Below are 21433 nucleotides of genomic sequence, written 5' to 3' on the forward strand. Positions count from 1 at the left end.
AGAGAGAGAGAGAGAGAGAGAGAGACATTTAAAGTAGAAAAATCTGAATGCCCTTTTAAATTTATAGTTGTGAAAATAAATCTCTGAGACCTTCCATAACTGAAGTAGATCTTGCATATATATTAGTACCCAGAGGATTTGTAACCTTTAAGATTACAGGTTAGAAAGAGTTGGTGAAAGCACACTTTAAGGGAATTAGGAGGCAAAGATGGTTAGGGATTGGCAATCTTTTTTTAAATTAAGGGCCAGATAGTAAATACTTCAGACTTTGTGTATGATCTCTGTTGTGACTACTCAACTCAGTGTTGCAGCTCAAAAGTAGCATAGACAATATTTAAAAGAATGTCCATATTTCTGTTCCAATAAAACTTTATTTACAAAAACCGGTGGCAAGCTGGGTTGCTCATGTACTGTGGTTTGTCAAGGCCTGTTCCAGATTATGGGCTAAATGTAAGTATTATTGTTATTTTGAATAAGTAATTTTTCAATTAAAATGTTTATTTATGCAAAACTAATTAAAAATTGTCATACACCACATTAAATACAACTTTGGGAACTTTATAAAGCATACAAGAAAAGATAAACTGAAACAAACAGTTTTTTTTTTTTTTAATCGTTAACTGCCCAAATAAAAGAATGATAATGGCATTGTGAATCATTAGCAAAATATTTCTTAGATATGTGTTTCATTGAACTCCTGTGAACTTTAAGATGTTAATAGATGCTCTGAGTAAAAAGTATTGCCAGATAAATTTGTGAAATATGAGATTAAATACAATTTAACAATAATAGTAGTAAAACTGGCAAGTAGCCTTTATAAATTACTTACTGTATGCCAAGTAGTTTTTACTCTTAACTCTGTTTTAGAGATGTAGCACTGAGACAAGAAGAGGTAAAGTATTTTTACACAAATAATGCATGGTTTTTGCAGACCCGCACAACTCCCTTGGTTAGTTTGCTATGCATGCTATGTGCATTACATGCATATGCACATTATTTACATGGGCTACATGTAAAACATATGGGAAAGTGTCTTCATGACACTTGAGTGGTAAGTGGTAGAGCCTATGTAAGTCTAGTTTGGAGCATACAGTTGAGCGTGTAGATGTTGAACTGCACATAAAAACAAACAAACAAAAAACTAGTTGCCAAGGCTTTGACTTCCACTGACGTCAAGTCCATGTGTCAAGACAGTGGCTGCTTTTTCAGAAGTAGATCACAGGCCTTTGTCAGATTCATGTCCAGCCCTTCAGTTAGGAGCTGACCACATTAACTCTTTGCACCATGTGAGGGCCCTCAAACAAACGTGAAGCATATTGAAGAGCTTTCAGTACACTGATGGGTACTGAGAATTCCCAAAGGAGATTAGAGATGGCAGCATTTCTTAAACTTAATTGATAATGAGAAAAATTGGAGTCCCTTACTAAAAATCTCACAGGATCTAGTGTTGCCTAGGAAAAAGTAAGGAAAAGGCTACATTATGGAAGTGTTTCCTAAATTCATCTTATTATCAGAGTAATCTGGAAAGTTTTAGAAAAGTATACATTTAAAAAAATTATTAATAAGAATTAAAGAGGGTGAAGGTCAGGAATCAGAATATTTGCCACCCCTTACGTGATACTGACCATTAGCCAAGTTGGGGATATTCCGTAAATAGTATGGAGCTGGAAATTTTTGCACACACCACCTGCTTTGCACACCTTATCCTTGTCAAATAGTGATAGTTAGGAGTTCACTGAGTGAAAATAAAGAACAAAGGACCTCAGTTCCTAATATCTCCAAAATATGTTGGAAAACACATCTAATTAAGTTCTTCTATTACTCCCTAGTATAGAGTAGTCCCAGTGGAAATAAATCATGTGAAATATACTTTTATTTTATTTTAGCCTATATTGTTTGGTTTCATTACAGCAATTTTCATTTTTAAACAAAGGACCCTCTTTTTATCAGAGCCTTTGAGAACTTTGGTTCCTTTAGTAAATTGTACTCAATGTGGGTCAGAGACTGATTTAGATATGCCAATATTTTATTGTTCTTTTCTACTTGTAACTCTGGGTTGTCATGGTGACAAGTCTTGATATCACATTTCTATAGACAGTTGGCTGAATAAAGTTTCGCTTCCAACATATTTACTGGAAAGGAAGATGCAAATGAACTCGCATTTCCATGTATAATCTTAAGGTAGTAAAATGAAGAAAAAGATCACAGGAAAGGCATGTATTAGTATTGTCTTTGCAAGTAAGGAACTATTTAATTGGGTATAGGAGCTCTGGTGGCGTAGTGCCTAAGTCACTTGACTGCTAACCAAAAAGCTGGCAGTTCAAATCCACCAGCCACTCCTCGAAAGAAAGACTGGGCAATCTACTTCCTCACAGATACTGCCTCACAAACTCACAAACGTAATCGACTCGACGGCAGAGAGGGTTTTTTTTTTTTTTTTTTTTTTTTTTTTTTTTTTTTTAATAATTGAGTATTCTTACAAGGCTTTTGGCCTTTGTCATTGGCCTTTATTATAAATGAGAAAGTAAGACAAAATAATTTAAAAGTCCTTTTTCAATTCTAAAATTCTATAGTCATCTATTGAATGAAGAACATAGACTATAAGAAAACAAACCATAATGCTCGCTTTTTATAAACAGAAGTATGAACTCAGATGCTAGTCATCCAGTCCTGTGCCAACAAGTAACAATGGTAGTGACAGGTCAATAACAAAACAAACAAACAAATTAACAAAAGTGTGATTTCAAAATCTCAAACATGCAATGTTTAATTTAAACAAACTGAGCATTTAGAATTTTTACTTATAAATTGATGTATACTACTTTCATTTTCAAATCCCCTACACTATTTATTCTTCAAAAGAATATATGATATTATTGAATTCATTATATAGATAGAACGGTTAAACGTATATTGAATTTTGTTCATAGTCACATGACATAATAGAGAAAAAATGAAGAGCTGACTTCAGTGTATTTTATATGTTGTAAAAATGTTCCGTAGCCAAAAAATTAGGTCATCTGGAAACTTTTCAGAAGATGACGGCCTCCTCTTGTCACTTTATACTTTAGTCACTGTTTCACAGGGTCACTAAATTCTTGCAAAGATGGCTATATTGTTATGTGCTATACAGCAGGTGAGAGGCAAGAAAATCAACAATGGAGATGTGAAAGACTGAAATTAATGATGCTAATCGGTAGTGATGATAAAAGTCCAAAGTTCAGATTCTAAAATAAACCCATCCTTGCTCTGGTGGCTTAGTGCCTATGGCATTTGTCTGCTAACCAGAAGGCTGGAGGTTCAAACCCGCCAGCCACTCCTCAGAAGGAAGATGGGCTATCTACTTCCGTAGAGATACTCTCTCAGAAACTCAAGGAAGGGTTGCTATGAGTCAAATTGACTTGACAGCAGTGAGGTTTTTTTTTTTTTTTTTTTTGGCTATTAATAATGGTTCAACACATGCTTAGTGGGAGAAAGCCACAGCAGTGTGCTTCCACAAAGATTACAGCCTTGGAAACCCTTTGGGTTAGTTCCACTGTGTCCTATAGGGTCAATAGGAGCCAGAATCAACTCAAGGGCAATGAGGTTTGTTGTTATGAGAAAGATTACCTGGATAAGTAAACCCACTGATGACTTCAAATCTTAGTTATTTGTTTTAAGCTCTTCCTTGAACGCTTGGCAAAGGACAATAAACAATAAATGTGTAGGTTTTCTTCTTGTGCTGTACTTCATAAAACACATTGCCTGGTGTATAAAATTATTATGGGAAAACAAAAATATGATTGGGGTATAAGAAGGCATAGAAACAAAGGATTCACCTAATCTTGAAGAGATTGTCTTAAAGTAAGAACGGTCCCGCTCATTCCAATTTAATTCACACACGCACACACAACCCAAATCGATGTATTTATGGTGCAATTTCATCTGGATTATATAGATTATACATTAATCCATAAATTTCAAATACAATATGTAAACCTGAGATATAAAATAAGATATAGAAAATAGCAAAAAACTATACCACACTATCAAGCAACTAAATATTTTGGTGAGTAAAATGACATGATTAAAAATAGACAATTTTCCAAAATAGCCCAAATCTTGTACAATTGAAGTAAAAATTTGAAAGGGAGAATATCAGTTGTCTCTTTTCCAATTTCATTTTCTCACACTATTGGCGAGTCTGTAAAGAACGGGGCAGCAATATCTGTAAAACCAGCAATGGCTGCCCTCAAGTCTGAGGTAGTCAATAACAGTGACAAGCTCTGCAAATCTCAGGCACGGTTGCAAATCAAACACCAATCTCCCCATGTGCACAGGGCACCAAAGCCCAGCCACAAATCTCTGGAGTCACACTTATCATGCAGTTATCACCATTAACAGCAGCATCTTCCAGTATGAAGGACAGCAATAAATACTGGTGTGTGAGTGTGAAAAATTACTCCTACACACAACTAAGCAAAGGTCTCGTTGACCATCAGTTTTCTTAACATTTAAAGCAACAGGCTAATTCTGACTGAAAATGGGCTGTTTTACTCCCTAGGGTTAACTTGGAAGCCATTTGTTCTTACAACTCCACTTCTTCATTTTAAAAAGTATTAAATGACAAGGTCCATTCTCAACTTTCAATGAAGCTTTCAAAAAAGAAAAGAAAAGAAAAGAAAGAAAGAACTATTTTTAAAAGTCTAATGTTGCTTAGATTTTGTGTAAGTTTTTTGAAATTAAAAATCTAAATGAGTACAATATAATAATACTGAGAAAGACTGCAATAAACTTAATAAACTAAATTTTAATAAAATTCACTTTTAATCTGCTGTGAAAATGGTCAGAGATTGCAATTTAAGTAGAAATTCCCTAGTTGTTTACAGAGATTGGAATCCTTGCCTTTGAAAATATGTACCTTGAGTGCATTAGTTTGGCATTCTGGGCTGAGCCCTAGGTGGGCGGGAGTAATGACTCAACCAGTTATTCTGCATCAACTTGAAAGGAAAAGACATCCCTGAACTTATCCAAAGGCCATTTTAATGTGAAAGCCACAAAACACACTCTGCAAAACAACAACCATATGTTGCAGAGCCAACAATTGCGCAATTGGGCTTCTCAACCCCTCAAACTCCCAACAAAGATCCCCAAATATCTTTATTGTATGATGATGTTTTCCTAGACTTTGGATGAGTCTTTAAAATTCCTCTGGTGATTCCATTAACCATTTGCTGAAAATTTGTAAGCTGCCTGTTGGATAAAATTCTTTAAGAAATCTACCCATATCACAAAATGTAACTATTCCTCTGTCAATAAAATCAATAAAACTTCCACATCTCTGGACAGATAAATTCTGCACCCATTTGCCTGCTGTAAAATTCTTTGTTAGTGCGCCTTTCATAAAACAAAACAAAACAAAAAAAACTGGTCCAATGGCAGATGGGTGAGTAGGTGAGTGGGGCAATAAATTGTGTTCTGCAAGGTGTTGTTTATTAGTCTCTTCAACCGAGATTTCTCTACTACCTCTATAAGAAAATATTCTTTCATATATTTTCTGGTCCCCATCGCTTAAGTTATTATTATTATTTTTTTAATGTTTAAAATAACAACAATATTTAAATCAAATAAATCTCCCAAATCGAAATTCAAAATACTTTCTGGTCAAACATTTTTTCCTGATATAATGTTACAATACTTAGCATTCATGATGGGGGTGTAGATGAATGAGACAGCTGGAATAATTATCCTCCTGTGAATACAAGCATTAAAAAGCAAATCAGTTTTAACCTAAACTGACTTAGGGTATAGTGGGTGTGGTGGGTGTGACTTGTCAAAATGCTCCAAATGTTTAATTTTCTGGCCTCTGCTTCTTTCCTGCTGAATTAAATATTACATGCAAAACTCAGGGCAAAAACTAAGCAGCCTACTACAGTATGAAAGCATGTTTATTTTGTTTAAAAAGCAATAACATACACATAAAATGTGAGGCATGAGAAACTATTCATACTAAACCTTCCAAATAGAAAAAAAATCAGAGACTGAAACTGTCTTTGGCCCCTAGTGGGAAAAGCACAAAGGTCAATGCCTGCAGAGAAGTGCGGATCTTGGGCAAATCCAATCCTGGAATTAGGAACACTAGGCGTTGATTGCAAAAATCACTTTAAAACAAAACAGGCTATGAAAAGCTGAAATGGGAAGACTTCTTTCAGCTTCAAATAGTATAACCTTCAATGTATGACCTAAAATTAAACCAGAAGTTTAAAATATAAAGAAGAATCCAGAAAGGCTAATCCTAGTGGAGTCAGAGTTATAAAAATACTGAGCAAAATAAGAAATCGTTTCTCCCTTTGGTAAACTCAGCATGATGTAGTTAACCACAGAGGCAAAATGGAGTGAGCCTTCATTTTCAATCAGAAATTTTTTCTTGTAGGAAATGTTATTGTAATTTATTATTTATACCCCTTATTTTTAAAAAAGTAGGTTCCAGGGTCGTTTTGCCTGGGTATACATAAAAGAAAGATGAGAGAACCTACTGTACAGTGACCTTTTTAGTACACTATTACCAGAACATAGAGAACTTAGAGTTTCCAGAAGGACTAAAGAAAACAACCATCTTCAAAGTTTCCATCAGTAAAAGTTGGGTAAAGAAAAAAAAAAAACTTTAGTGTAAGATTTATGAACATTATTCTTCTTATCAGGTGACCCACTTGGGTCACTTTACATCTGAATTTAGTGTTCATAGAAGACTGAAGTGGCACTTCCATTTTACACCTGTGTAAGGTGAGCTCTGATAGCATAGTGCCTAAGGCACTTGACTGCTCACCAGAAGGCTGGCGGTTCAAACCCACCAGCCACTCCTCGGAAGGAAGGCTGGGCAATCCTACTTCCATAGTGATACTGCCTCGGAAACCCAAGGAAGGGTCGCTATGAGTCGGAGCTGACTCGAGAGCAAATAACAACAACAACAACACCAACAAGGTGAAAGAGCTTACCTCACTCACTGGGACAGTCATTGCAATGCTAGGACAGAGACTCAGATCCAGGCTCAGTCTTGAGGAGGAAGGAGTAAGGAGAAGGAGGAGAGAGTAGGAGCAAGATGGAAACAGGAGCTCTATCTGTGAGCTCTGAGTGTCAGCTTTAGCTGCCTAGAGGGCACTCTCTGTCTGAACTTTGAGTGCTTCCTTAATTAATTAAAATGAAGAGAGGAATGCATAAAACAGAAACAGAAACTAAGGTATATTAAAGGAACTCTAATTCATTATTCCATAGGTTCACTTATAATGTGACCCATTATATCATTTGGGAGCTCTGATAATGTAGTGCCTAAGGTATTTGACTGCTAACCAGAAGGATTTCATTGCCTGTTAAGTGCTCATATTTTGCTGGGGTTTGGTAGTACAGAAAAAAAAAAAAAAAAGCACTGTTTCTAGCATCAGAGGGTTCACTGTCTAGTAAGAGAGACAGGTGATTTTATATTATGTGTATTAATTCAGTGTGATAGAGCCCACAGAGGTGGTAGTTAAAAGCTTGGATTCTGCAGCCAGGCTGTCTGGGTTTGAACCCTAGTTCTTCCGCTTTCTAGTTCTGTGACCTTAAGCAAGTTACTTACATTTTGGTACTCAGTTCTCTCAACTGTAAAACTGGGGGTCATAAAAGTACAATTATCATAGTGTTATGATGAAAATGAAATGCATTATAATACATTTAAAAATCTTATTACAATTACTGAATTACTGATCAATGGGGAAGTATAAAGGAGAACGAGACCCTGCCCAGGATACAAGGATAGGATGAGAGGACAGAGAAGGTTTTAGTTGAGATGAGACCTGCATGGAGTCTTGGAGGCCTTAAAGTGGTGGACAATGGTGGAAGTGTTCCACACCCTGGAACAGCTTGCAAACTCACAGGGAATAGAAGTCGCTGAGAATGGGAGGGACTTGGAGTGGAAGGTATGCAGAATCCAGACTATGTCATGGGATTTGGATTTTATTCTGAAAACAATGACCTGAATGATTTTGTGCTATATGTGTTGGTCATGCCATTTTTCCCCCCCTTGGGCGGGGTTAACAAACTTCCTGCCTCCCTATCTGCTATTAGTATCACTTCATCTTTATTCACTACGATGCGTGCCTACAAAGTTCTTAAAACATTCTATTTAAGTAGGTCATCTCTATGCATAACCACCTGCATTTTATTCCATTGTTCTTCGGACCAAGCATAAATGTTTTGGCCCAGTATTCAGTCCCTCTCATCCGCTGTCACCAACACATTCCCAAACAAGCCACTCTCTTACTACTTTGCATTTTAAATAGATACCACTTTCTTTTATTCCTATTTCCCTCTTCTCTTTGCAGATTTGATTCATTTCAATCTCTGATTTTGCTCAGGAACTTTCCTCTTTGTAATTCTTATCTTCCCAGATCAATTTCAATCACTTCTTTAAGAATAAGCTCAACCTTGACCACACTGAAGAAAAAGAAGACTTGAGCGAACAAACCCCAAACAATGTTGATTCTGACTTCACCGCCCTCTTGATTTATATTGGGGCTTCATCACCGTAATTAACTTTAGACATCCCCCTCTTCCCTCTCCACACTGACTATACCTCCTTTGTGAGCAGAGACTTTGACTTCTGGGTATTCTGCTTTTCAGTGTAAGTACATCTATGTTGTTGTGTTGTTACGTGCCGTCAAGTCGGACCTGACTCATAGCGACCCCTCCTTGGGTTTCCGAGGCAGTATCACTACGGAAGTAGATTGCCCAGCCTTCCTTCTGAGGAGTGGCTGGTGGGTTTGAACCACTAGGCCTCTGGTTAGCAGTCAAGTGCCTTAGACACCATGCTACCAGAGCTCCCGAGTACATCTATAGTATCTTGTATTCTAAAGATCCCAATAAATGCTTTGACTCTATCATATGTAAAGAATATTTCATTTTACTAAGTCCTTAATAACATATCAACGTTATTACATTGAAGTTTCATGTATCTTTGAAAATAGTTATTTCTCTCTGATAACTGGGTTGGGGGAGAATCAAAATGATTGATTATGACTAAGATATAGGGATAATAGGAATAAGAGACTACTTTTAAAGGTACTAAAATCTTTTAATTGAATGATTTTAAAGTTAAGCTTCCATTATAAAATATGGCGAAGACACTAAAGAATACAGAATTCAGAATAAATCTATGGATATTAGAGTATATATAGAGAGAAATACCATTTATTTAACACTCACTGAATACCAGTCACCACAGGCTAATGCTTTCACATAAAATATCTCATTAAATATTTCCAATATATCCTTCCACAGAAGAGTAACTTTTATTATGACCATTTTATAGCCAACATCACTGAGGCTCAGAATGGTGAAGAACTCCACCCAAAGTCATACACCCAAGTGATAAATTTGGGATTTGAATTCATGCCTACTTGACTCTAAAGCCAAAGTGCTTTGAGAGATTGTGTAGACCAACTAGTAGATAGAGTTAAATAACTTGACAATTATGTGCACATTATTTAAACTTTCTTGGTCTCAGCACATTATTCTTAATGGAGAACTTGTCCTAGGTAATCTCTAAAGCTCTTTATGACTCTATAAATCCTTGTGAAAAAATGTCATCTGTTTTCTTCTTTTTAAAATCCCATGGCACACAAAATTAACTAAAAATGCTGCACGCCTCAACTGCTTATGTTGATTATATAGGTAATATACTAGAGGGGGAGGGATCATATATATGCTGTTCCTACAGTGTTGTAATTGCATTCCAGTCTAGAGATACATGTGCATTAAAAGAGAGTGACACGGTTCTAAAACACATGTGTTCAATACCTATTTTTACTCTCATTAACTTAAAAAGTAAAAATAGCAAATGTCAAAGTGTATCCGATATTTTAGAGATCACAGAACAGCTAATAAATGTACTATACTTTTAATTACCATTGGTTGTCAATAATGATAATTTTACTAGACTTGCCAGATTCCAACTTCTCAATATTGTTCAACAAAATAATGTTATTGTTGTTTGCTGTTGAGTCGGATCTGACTCATGGTGACCCAATATGTAACAGAATAGAACACTATGCCATCCTCACAATAGTTGCTATGCTTGGACCAACAAAACAGTGTAATATATGAAAGATAAAAGTCTACAACAGTATTTTTATCTAGGAACACTGGATGTTATAATAATCACTAAAATTTCCCCTCACATTCCAAGGAATCTATTTAAAATGATTAGGTATTTTTAGATAAATTAGAAATGGTTTGGACCCATAACCTGGAATGGGTTAAATGTGGGAAAATAGCAACCCTCCACTATGGTGATGATCAGTCAAAACTTATTTTTCACATGTTCACTTCTGGCCCATTTGACTCTTGGAGAAAGAAGTTTGGTCAGCACCAATAACTGACCATTTCCCCCTCAAACATAAACTACCACATAACTGAAAACTAGCTCTAGCTTCTTTTGCACATAAGGTTCTGAATACTTTGTCCCAGAACTTGGCTAGATGAAATGAGAACCTTTTATATCAAGTCATCAGTATAATAGACATTTCAAGGCACAAACTGCCATTACATCCAAGAAGGACATTTTTGATGTATTAATTTATACCCTCAAGCTTCAGAGCTGGCTTGTAGGACATCTTAATTAAAACTAGCCATTGGAGAAAAGAGAATCCAAGAAGAGCTAAAAATGAACTCTAAGGAACTTGAAAGTATGACACAAGCATTAAAAATAAGACCGATAAATACCATGGAGAATAGAAAACTACAGTTTGTTTTTCACTATCTTTTACACTAGACTGAGGTAAAAATTCAGTTCTTTGTGGGATCTTCGAAGTAAAAAGTTTAGTCAACAGAGAACAGAAAGGATTCATTGCATATTCTTATATGAAGTCCACAGCTCAGAAGTGTATCTCTGTAGCATTCACTTTTCCACACACTAAACAAATAATTCTAGACCATAGTAAAATGGTTCCAAAAACAGGCTAATAAGCCACAAAAAGTCCAAAAACATCTAAAAATTGTTTTAAAAGACTCACAGTCTATAAACAAAACTAATTTTCCATAAGAAGACATGTGTTGTAACAACACAGAAGAAAAGTTTAAAAGCAAAATATAAAAGACATCAAGATACCCCACATATTTCTGAGGGAAAAGTTATTATGAAACACCAGAGATATTATCAGCAAACCAATTCACTACTGATTGATCACAGAGCTACTTATGTTAACTAGGGTAATACTGTTTTAAATTCAAAGGAAATTTAAAAACATAGTTTTCTAACTTTAATTTTTTATGTAGCATTCTAAGTGGGTGATGTGAATAATTAGTATTCAACAAATATGGAGGGTCACTCATACCTTAAATTCCTCCAAGATTTTGTAATTTTTCCCATGATATTCACAAAAGTTTTTCACTTCTTTGCACTCAGGACAGCATCCATTGTGTTCCACTTTAGTACACTTTGGGTGAATTTTAGGGCATTCTGGCTGGTCGCAAACAGGTCCATCCAGAGCACAGACACATGGGCAGTTCGAATGCCCTGGGAAAAATCGTTCTCCCAACTTGTATACAAAGCCGCTGTCATCCACACACCCTTTCCCTCGATAGTCATCAAAGATCAGATTATCATTACTGGAGGTCTGGTCGCCTTCATCAGCAGGATAGTCTTCATGAGTGATAGCAGCAGAAGTGACCAATCCAGGGATGACCAACAGAAGGATGCAGGCTTCATGAATATGAAGAGCCATCCCCCTCCTCAGAGACTTCGGGATGTGCTCCTAGTATTAAATACACCCAGCTGCTTCCATGGGAATGCAAGAGAGGTAGGCTGAAAATAAATATTTAAAGAGAATAATTTGACATATAAAAAGAAGATAGCTTTAATTAAGGCCATGCTCTTACCCTGTTTGCTTGGGATAAATTTCCACTATTCAAAACCCTCCGGCAGACTGAGTTCATGCAACTATCTACATTTTATTAAGAAGTTTGGAGAGTTGATCTTTGGCAATGAACCATCTGCTTAAATTGATCTGAATTTCAAAGGTCTGACTTTGTCTGAATTATAAGAAATGGGTTTCCTGAGCCTCGAAAGATGGTGACAAATAGCCTACAAAGAGCTCAAGAATGTTTGACTCCCATTCTCTATTATTGTTAAAATTGAATAAATCAGTGATGGAATGTATATATGCAATGATCCAAAGAGGAGAGTCAGGAAAAAAAAAAAGTTTAATTCTAAAAGAAAGGAATAAAGCAACAGTTGAATGTAAATTACAATTTTGGCTGAGTTAGTATAAAGCCTTTCCTATTTCTTTATGTCCATCACTTGAAAATAATGATGGTTTCAACCTACACTGACATGTTTCACCAAACAAGAGCTGGATTCTGAAACATAGCTAAGAATAAGAACAGCATAAACTATTTCACACTGAAAAAAATAAATTAAAAAAAAATAGTAAAATGGAACTCAGTAAATTGAAGAGGGTTTATTAAAAATAAAATTACTTGTATTATTGTCCACGTCTTTATTTCACACAGGAGGTAAGCTCCTAGTGGGCAGGAAAGATGTATCTGTTACATCTGCTAATATTTTTTACAAGTTGTAATACAATTTGAACTAATTATTGCAGTAAAATAACTACCACTCAGATAGTCTTGAAAACATAATTCTCCTTTGAAATGTTAAGAAATTTTCAATTTAGGCAATTTGCATTAAAAAGCCAGCATAAACTTGTTTGTGGAACTTTCTTAAAACTGTGATAGGGTGTTGTTATTCATAGTAATAAGATTTTATTACTTGTGGTGGCATTGACTCTTGTAAACTTTACTTAGTATCAGTGCTTGATGTAGAGAGTTGGTAGTGGGCTTTTATATAAATGGAGTTATTAATGCACACAAAAGCTCTGGGGAAACTGTGCCTTTTGGGAGTAATCCATAAGGAAAGGATTGGCAGATAGTCCATTTGTCCATTTAAATACTATTGGCTTTATGCCAACATCACTAAGATTGCATATAGGACATTTTCAGACCATTTATAAATGTCATTTATTGTTTTATTTTCAGATCATAACATTAGCAATGAGGACCTATCTCTTTTCAGTCTAACATGTGCAGAAAATACTTATTTCAGAAAAAAAGATGGTTTTAGTAAACTTTTCATGCACTATTATATTATATTGTGCATTTTAAGTAAGATATGCAAATTTTAGCAATGGAAAAATAGAAGGTAGAATATTCCTGCTTTCCTCTCAGAGAAAACTGTTCTCTGATATTAAAATTCTTTTGGAGTAGATAATGATAATGTAAATGGATTTCTTTTAAAATATGTCAAAAATAATGATTCATGACAGACCAAGAAAATGCAAAGCTATAATTCTACTTGAGAAACTGGAAGCTCCATTGACAAAGCGTTTTTTTATTTTTTTCTTTTTCTCCCTTAAATTACTACAGAGGCCACAAACATAACAGAAGCTTCTGAAAAAACATAAACATATTTTACTGATTAAGCTTTTATACATCTCTCAGGCCTTTGGAAAGTTTGTGTTGGAAGGAAAGGGAGCTATTGTGCTGCCGTGTAGTATTCCTTATAGTATCTGTCAGTACGTGCACGATAAGCCATATGAAATACACATATCATCTGCTTCAAAAGGATATATAGAGAAAATGATCTCTTTGAAAGCTACAGGTAGGCATTAATGTGTCAGGTTATGATAATTGTAAACCTAAAGGTAAAAATAGGGGTGTAAGACATACTATATATAAACATTTAACATGCTTTTATGATATGAAATACATTTTAATATCTGCATGAAGAAAACAAGGTTTTATTTTTATTATAACAAAGTTCTATGTCTATTTTTAAAGCAGCATTCGTAATGAATTAGAGCCTTTAGTGCAATTAATGACACTATTTGTTTATGAGAAGAGATATCAGAAAAAAAAATAAAATGTTTATCTGAAGATTTTAATAAGTAAGCAAACATTGCCAAACTGAGGACTGCTTGCCAGCTAAACTTTCCCCCCTACGACCCCACATTGTTACATATGGTTTAAAATGACTGCATGTATTTATTTATTTATTTAAAATAACTCATGTCATAAGCTGCACTTACCTAATCACTCTGGAGGTTAAGGATGGTGGTGGGGGTCATAGACCAGTATGAACTAAAAGGTCAAGTATGTTTTAGGGAAGCTGCTCCTCTTTAATTACCCAGAGAATACATTTTCAGGCATGAATTATAGGCAATCCATTCTCTCTACCTCCCATTTCAAAACACAGTCAAGAAGCAGTCTCCCGCCCTTCCAGGGAGAAACACGGCAGACACACATAAGAAAGAAGCTTTAGACCTGTCTTCAGAATTCAAAGCAAGAAGCAATGCTGGTCCTGTAGAAATCCAGACCCCAGTAGTAGAATCATGTTGAACTTATTTTCAACATTTTCCCAGATCCTTCTGTGAAATTTCCCGGCTGATTACGCTTCCTCCACACATGAGTTCACTTACACAGTGTTTGCTACAGCAGTAGAGGTGATTTGGCTAGCCTCTCCGGATCACAAACGGCAGCAGCATGGTGTAGCTTAAAGCCCCCTCCGCCGGCAATACCAACAGCATCATCCACAATATGTTGCTTGAATCCCCTCTTACACACCAGAAAAATACTAACTGTAGACGTGAAGGAAAGAGGAACTTTAGCTGGGTTTCTGCATCACTGAGAGCAGTTTGCAGACTGCTGATTCTGCCGGCAGTCGGGAATTCCTCAGCACCACGGACAGCGCCAACAACTGGCTTCTGAGCCCAGCTCGGTCGAAATCCCCGAGCTACTTCTTCAGACCAGGCTAGAGCATTCGCGCTTTCTCTACACAGCCGATGCGTGCATTCGGAGACAGAAAAGCGTTCTACGTGTCAGATACTTATTTGCATGGAAATTACAACAACAACAACAAAATCATTGTAATTATATCTAATGCATTCTTGGATGGGCTGCAGGGAGGAAAGTTCCGGAAGGGACTTGCATTTAGATTTAAGCCATCTGCAGTCTTTATTATTATTAATAGATAAGGCATAATTATTGCTTAAGAATCTGCGAAAAGAACGATCGCAGATTCTATCTGTCGCTTGGGTTGTAGAAAGCCTTTCCTAGTGTTATATGATTAAACTTCAGGTCTTCCTGCAGCTTGGATTTCATTTAAAAAAAAAAAAAAAGTAGCCGGGTTCTTCTGCAGTTTGTTCTCTAACATTAAAAATCAATCTCCTGTAATTCATCTAGTCTGTCATTAGGCGTCATTGTATAGCTGTTTCTTCTAAACCTCTGGCAAAGATTCTGTCTCTAAATTCTTTTCAAAATGCGAGAGAGAAAAAAGACCTAGATACAAATAAATGCACAGAAAGTTGTTTTATTTTATTTTGGTAACAGTATGAAGACTAAAATACATATTCGAAGCATGTTTTAAAGCAAATTGTAAATGTTACCTGATGGCATATTTAACCAGTCATATACTGGTTTGGGACTACAGGAGGCATTTTCAAGCTTGAAAGGGAATGCCCCTCTGCAGTGAGATATGCTGACAATCAACACCATGTTAGAACCGTTCCATCAGAGCCTCCAGAGAACAGACTCTCCCCGTCATGAGAAAACACTACTGTGTGTGCTTCGCTTTCGTGGCCCATCAATTTGTGGATCTCTCCTGATTTAAGATCTAGCAAGTGGATAACTCCATTGTTGCTTGCCTGAGCTAAAACTCGACCTGAGAGAGGGAGAGGGAGAGAGACAGACAGAAAGAGATCAAAGTTTTGTTTCAAGCAATAGCAGTATATAAGCAATGGAACATTTTGTTTTGTTTCAAGTGTAATTCAACATTTTCATTTTATGTTAGATGCCAGTCACGAAAGATGATTTGTTTTAGAACAAGTAAGTGAATACTAGCGTCCTCCCTGCCTTTCTTGCAGAGGTCAACAAATGCCCTGCCATTCTCCTTATATTTGTGATTAATAAATCATTTTGTGGATATTATTAAAAACAACTATGCAACATAGTTTTCTTTCTTTTGAAAATAAATTATATGTTAAAGAGTTTTTAAGGCATAAGTTTGGAAATTTATCTATGACTAAGATATATATCATGGATACTTAATATTTTAAAATTTGAATTCTACTTTAAATTATTCATTATGATTCTATATAAATCATTATTTAAAACTATAATAATATACATTTCTGCTTTCAAAACTGTGATACTCATGAAAACAATTAACAATTTTTTGGGGGTGGTTGAGGTCAAAATAAACACCTTCACTTCAATGATGACTTAGCCTTTTACACTCTAATTTATATTCAAAATTCTCTTAAGTATGTTACATAAGAGAACTAGATACAATAGAGTATTTCCATAACTTTTATCCTGTGTATTTTTAAGTGACTTTTCCCAAAAAAGTGAAAGAAAATTAGCAATCTAATTTCAATTAATATTTTTATTAAAGAATTCCAGTTGCAAACTGCTAGGGTACTTGGAGGCAAGTGTACGCAATAGAACATGTTTCTGTAAGTTCAGTACTTAAGATAATAAGAATATTGGTCCTATGCATGGGATTATCTAATCACAATAAGAAGGTATATTATCATTCTAGAAATAATATCTGAAATGTACTGAACTCTCTCTACATGCTAGATGCTATATTTGGTATTTGATGTGGATTATCTCATATGTGATAATCCAACAATAACAAATTGTAGAGATGAGGGGGAAAAAGACTTAGAAAGACTACACAATTAGTCCAGGATGACACCCCAGGTATGAAGGAAATGATTTAACAAAAACTTTGAATTCAGCACCAGGGTATTTAGCCATTATGTTTTCCATATCCAGTATAGCACTGTTGTTATCAATGATGTCTTCCTGACAGATTTTAGGTAGGTGATATATTGCTCAAACAGAATTTGTCCATGCCTTAAAAAATAGTTCTATAAAGAAATCACCATAAAAATTACAGTGAAATATTTAATCACAAGTGATACCCAAATTGGCCATGAATATCTCTGAAACAGGGAGAAATTATAAAAGTAAAGCTAACTATGATAAATATGGTCTATTTGCAAACTTTTATAACTACTGGGCTTCTTCATCTAGAACAAAACCTGACACAGCAAAGATTCTTAGGATGGATTAGGGTGTCCAAAGTAGCAGATGTGAATATTTATTATAAACCCTCTTCTACTAAGTCTTTGCTGACAGAGGCATTACATGTGGATTTCGCTCCGAGCTCCACTCTATAGGTAATTGCTGCTGGTGACTTTCTTAAGAATCAAATGAGTAACTTTTTTTCTCATGGTCTTCATGTTGCTATAGCTGGGAAGAGGGGAAATATTATTTTCTATTTCTAAGACCAAGCAAAAACAGGATAGATGCCCATAAAGAGAAAAATGTTTTAAAAGATTTAGCTTAAAACAATTATCTTTTGTTGAAGTTAAATCAGTAAAAAATCATAGTCAGAAATATTTATGAAATTTCCTGATCATTCAATGAAGGAGAAAATGATAATATTGGAGCCTATGGGAGCTCTGGTAGCATAGTGGCTAAGACACTTGCCTGCTAACCAGACGGCTGGCGGTTCAAACCCACCAGCCACTCCTCGGAAGGAAGGTTGGGCAATCCTACTTCCGTAGTGATACTGCCTCGGAAACCCAAGGAGGGGTCGCTATGAGTCAGGTATGACTCGACGGCACATAACAACAACAACAACATGCAATAATACATGTGAGTCAGTAAGTTGATGGTGAAGTTTTCCATGTTTACTTGAATTCATATTAATTCCTAAATTTATAATCATGTTCAACTTCATTTAATGTATATTGAATTTTCACATGATGTACAATGTCTTACCTAAAATTGGTTTTGCTGGAATGGGGATGCTGAACACTTTCTAGATTTAGAAGGGTTTCAAAATTACTTACCAGGATATGTCAATGGCTCTATTAATACCTAGCTATGAAAGAGACAGAGAGGTAGACCTCTCAAAAAAAAAAAAAAAAAAAAAAAAGACCCATCATTGGCAGCATTTGTAAAAATTAAGAGTATTTATGGATATGTGTATGTGTATATTTCTAAATATCGTGGTGCTTGGTAATGAAACACAAACAATAATAAGATTCATTTGCCCTGTGAATGTTTCAAGGTCTTACTGATGATTTTAAGAATAGAAACTTTAATCTATAACAGGACTTACATTTAATCTATATCAGGAATGAAAATATTTTGGGAAAAAAAAAGGTCTAGTAAATCTTGATCAAAGCAGTTTCAATTAGATTTGGTACAAAACCCCAAATTCTCAATAAAAGCAAATAAAATTTAGAAAAAATAAATCTGAAGCCAACAATATCTCCTGAAGTCATCTAAAAACCAGAAAGTTTAGCTTAACGCATACTCTCTTTTAAGAACTATCTTTATGGGATCAAATTGATGACAACAACTTGAAAGATGAGATAGGAACTTTAGGAGGCAGTGAGGGAGGAACAACTCATAAAAGAAGGTAAGGATGGCTGTATAACTTGAATGTTATCAATGTCACTAAATTGTACATGTTGAAACCGCTGGATTGGTATATGTTTTGCTGTGTATATTCTCAACAATAATAACAATGAAATAAATAAAATTTAGAAAAAAATCCCAAATTTTTTAATGGACTTAGTAATTTCAGTGTCATTAACAACAGAACCACTTAAGGAATCTTATGGAACAAATTTATCCATAAAAATCAAGTGGTAAAATTTTACCCCAGTGTCTCTTGTCATTTTGGATATACCAACATGAATTAGAAACTCTTAATTCATTGTTAATAAAATGTGCAGATAAATATTATAATTATTTCAAACTAAAAATTTAAATTTATTCTAGTGGCATATATGTGTGGAAATCCAGTTGATTTTGAGAGTGCACACCTCGGAAAGTCAAGAGTTATCTTAATCTTTCCAACACTTAACTTGCTTCCGCAACTAGACAAATTGAATTAGCTGATAGAAACTGTCATTTATTGACCATCCAGAATTCCACTTTACCTGACATAGTCTTCATACAACCCTCTGAGATAAATATTCTCTCCATTTAAAAAATGAAGAGTAAGACTAAAAGAGGACCAATCTGGGATTTGAATCAATGTTTTTATTATATAAAATCCATGCTTTATTTACCAATTTTAGAGTGCCTTTCATAAATTAAGATTCAGATAAACATGATACTTTTGGGCTTATCTTTGAATCCTACAAACTTTCTTAGATCAAAAAGCTCTTAAATGTTATGTTCATGTTGCTCTCATAATTGTTTTATTCAATGTAGATTTTACTCCTTTGTGGAACTGAAACTAAAACATCCATATTCTTGCAGGAGTATCTATCTGTCTGTCTGTCTACCCATCATCAGTCTCTATCCATTCATCCTTACATAATACATTCTAGTGCATATATTGTTCATACTAAAAATTGTACCTAAATAACAGCTAAAAAGATTTACTTACATTCCTTCCCACATCTGCAGCTACATTATCTCCCCGGTTTTCCCATTTTTACAATAGATGCAATATTCTTTCTTTTGTCAGGCTTCACACTTCAGTATATTCATTTCTGACCATATCATTCTCCTTACCCTCAAACCAAGTTCCAAGTTCTATCCTTCCTTTATTAATTTTCTTCAACCCACTTCTTTGTTAATAATTTTTATGGACATAATATCAGTTAAAGTCCTTATTTTCAGATGTCGGGACACTTGAAATGACCTTCTTATTATAATTTCTTTATTTTTAAATCTACCAATATTAATTTCTAAGGAATTTTTTCAATTATGACACACCCACCCTGAAAACCAGGAATTTAAACCAAATAATAATCTCAACGGCGGCTTGTTGTTGTTGTTGTTATGTGTCCTCGAGTCAGACCCAACTCATAGCGACCACTCCTTGGGTTTCGGAGGCAGTATCACTACGGAAGTAGATTGCCCAGTCTTCCTTCTGAGGAGTGGCTGGTGGGTTTGAACTGCCAGCCTTCTGGTTAGCAGTCAAGTGCCTTAGCAAAATAGACAACCCTCACAGCTCTGATATCCTCAAGGTTTGCTTTGTTTGAGATTCTGCCATATCATTTTATTAACAAAACACCTGAGGTGAAATGGCTTGACCAATGTGACAGCCCTTTTAAAAGTATTTCCTTCTGACACTGAATAATGTCCAAGTATCTTTGCATGGCTTTAACAACCTCCACACTCTAATATAAACCTGCATTTTCTTACCCAAGTATACCTTTACTTGAGTGCTATATTCTCCACCAAGCAACAATGCCATCAATTCTTGAATATACTTTTCACTTTCATACTTTTGGATCTTTGCTTCTGTTATTTTCTCTGATGAAATTCTTTGCTACACTGGCTCCCATGGTCCCTGACTCTATCGTCCTAACAAAAATTAACCCACCCACCATATTTCAGTTCAAAATGCTTATTCTCACCAACTGAGTCCAAGTCATCCTCAGTGTAAGACCTTCCTCTTCTGAGCATGTATTGCATTTTATGTATACCATTCACATGGTAACAAGATGCCATAAATTATAGCTGGCCATGTTTGTCTTACTTTCTTACCTTTGTAATTCCACAGGAACAAGGGTCATACCATTCATTTTTGTGTTCTTCCCAGCTTAGCATAGGAGCTCTGGTGGTGTAGTGCTTAAAACATTTGACTGCTAACCAGAAGGCTGGCAGTTCAAACCCACTAGTCACTCCTCAGAAGGAAGATTGGGCAATCTACTCATATAGTGATACTGTCTCAGAAACCCAAGGAGGGGTTGTTATGAGTCAGATCTGACTCAACGGCAGTGAGTTTGGTTTTTGAATTTCAGCTTTGCATGCAGCCTATTGCAGTAAATTGTATTAACATTCTTTACAACTACCATTGTTCAGTGTTCATTGTTTGCCAAGCACTGTCCTAAGCAGTTTACATACATCATCTCATCTTATGCTTACAACAACTCTATTGGGTACTATATGAGGAAACAGCACTATCCATATAGTAGCCACAATCCATATTCAACTAATTGAGTACTTGAAATACAGCTATTCCAAATTGAGATGTGCTGTAAAATATGTTCATTGGATTTCAAAGATTTAGCATGAAAATATAACACGTGCTATACTGATTACATGTTGAAATGGTACTCTTTTGGATACATTGATTAAATAAAATATATTTAAAAAATTCATTTCAACTGTTCTTTTTAATTGTGCCTACTAGAACATTTTACGTTAGCAATGTGGCTCAAATTATATTTCTATTGTAGAGTCCTGGTATATATCTTAATTTATGGAGGAGGAAAGTGAAGGTTTAGAGGGATAAAAACAACTTCTCCATGGCCACACCGCCTGTAAGTCATGGGATCTGCATTTGAGGTCTGTTTGACTTCAAGCTCATACTGTTATCCTC

At 35.3% G+C, this 21433-nt stretch overlaps 2 protein-coding genes across 2 annotated transcripts in view; both read right to left on the reverse strand.

The window, feature by feature from the left end:
• VWC2L (von Willebrand factor C domain containing 2 like) overlaps nucleotides 1-11735 on the reverse strand; it is a 224132-nt gene extending 212397 nt beyond the window's left edge. Inside the window, exon 1 of the mRNA XM_007959952.2 lies at nucleotides 11346-11735. Within this exon, the coding sequence (XP_007958143.1) occupies nucleotides 11346-11735 (390 nt within the window). The remainder of the gene's footprint in view (nucleotides 1-11345) is intronic.
• Nucleotides 11736-15551: 3816 nt separating this feature from the next.
• Nucleotides 15552-21433, reverse strand: part of SPAG16 (sperm associated antigen 16) — a 1240018-nt gene continuing 1234136 nt past the window's right edge. Inside the window, exon 16 of the mRNA XM_007959961.2 lies at nucleotides 15552-15727. Coding sequence (XP_007958152.2) covers nucleotides 15552-15727 — 176 coding nt within the window. The remainder of the gene's footprint in view (nucleotides 15728-21433) is intronic.

The sequence above is a fragment of the Orycteropus afer genome, unplaced genomic scaffold (assembly GCF_000298275.1).
Source record: "Orycteropus afer afer isolate SDZICR_OR568_19922 unplaced genomic scaffold, OryAfe1.0 scaffold00002, whole genome shotgun sequence".
Lineage (NCBI taxonomy): Eukaryota > Metazoa > Chordata > Mammalia > Tubulidentata > Orycteropodidae > Orycteropus > Orycteropus afer.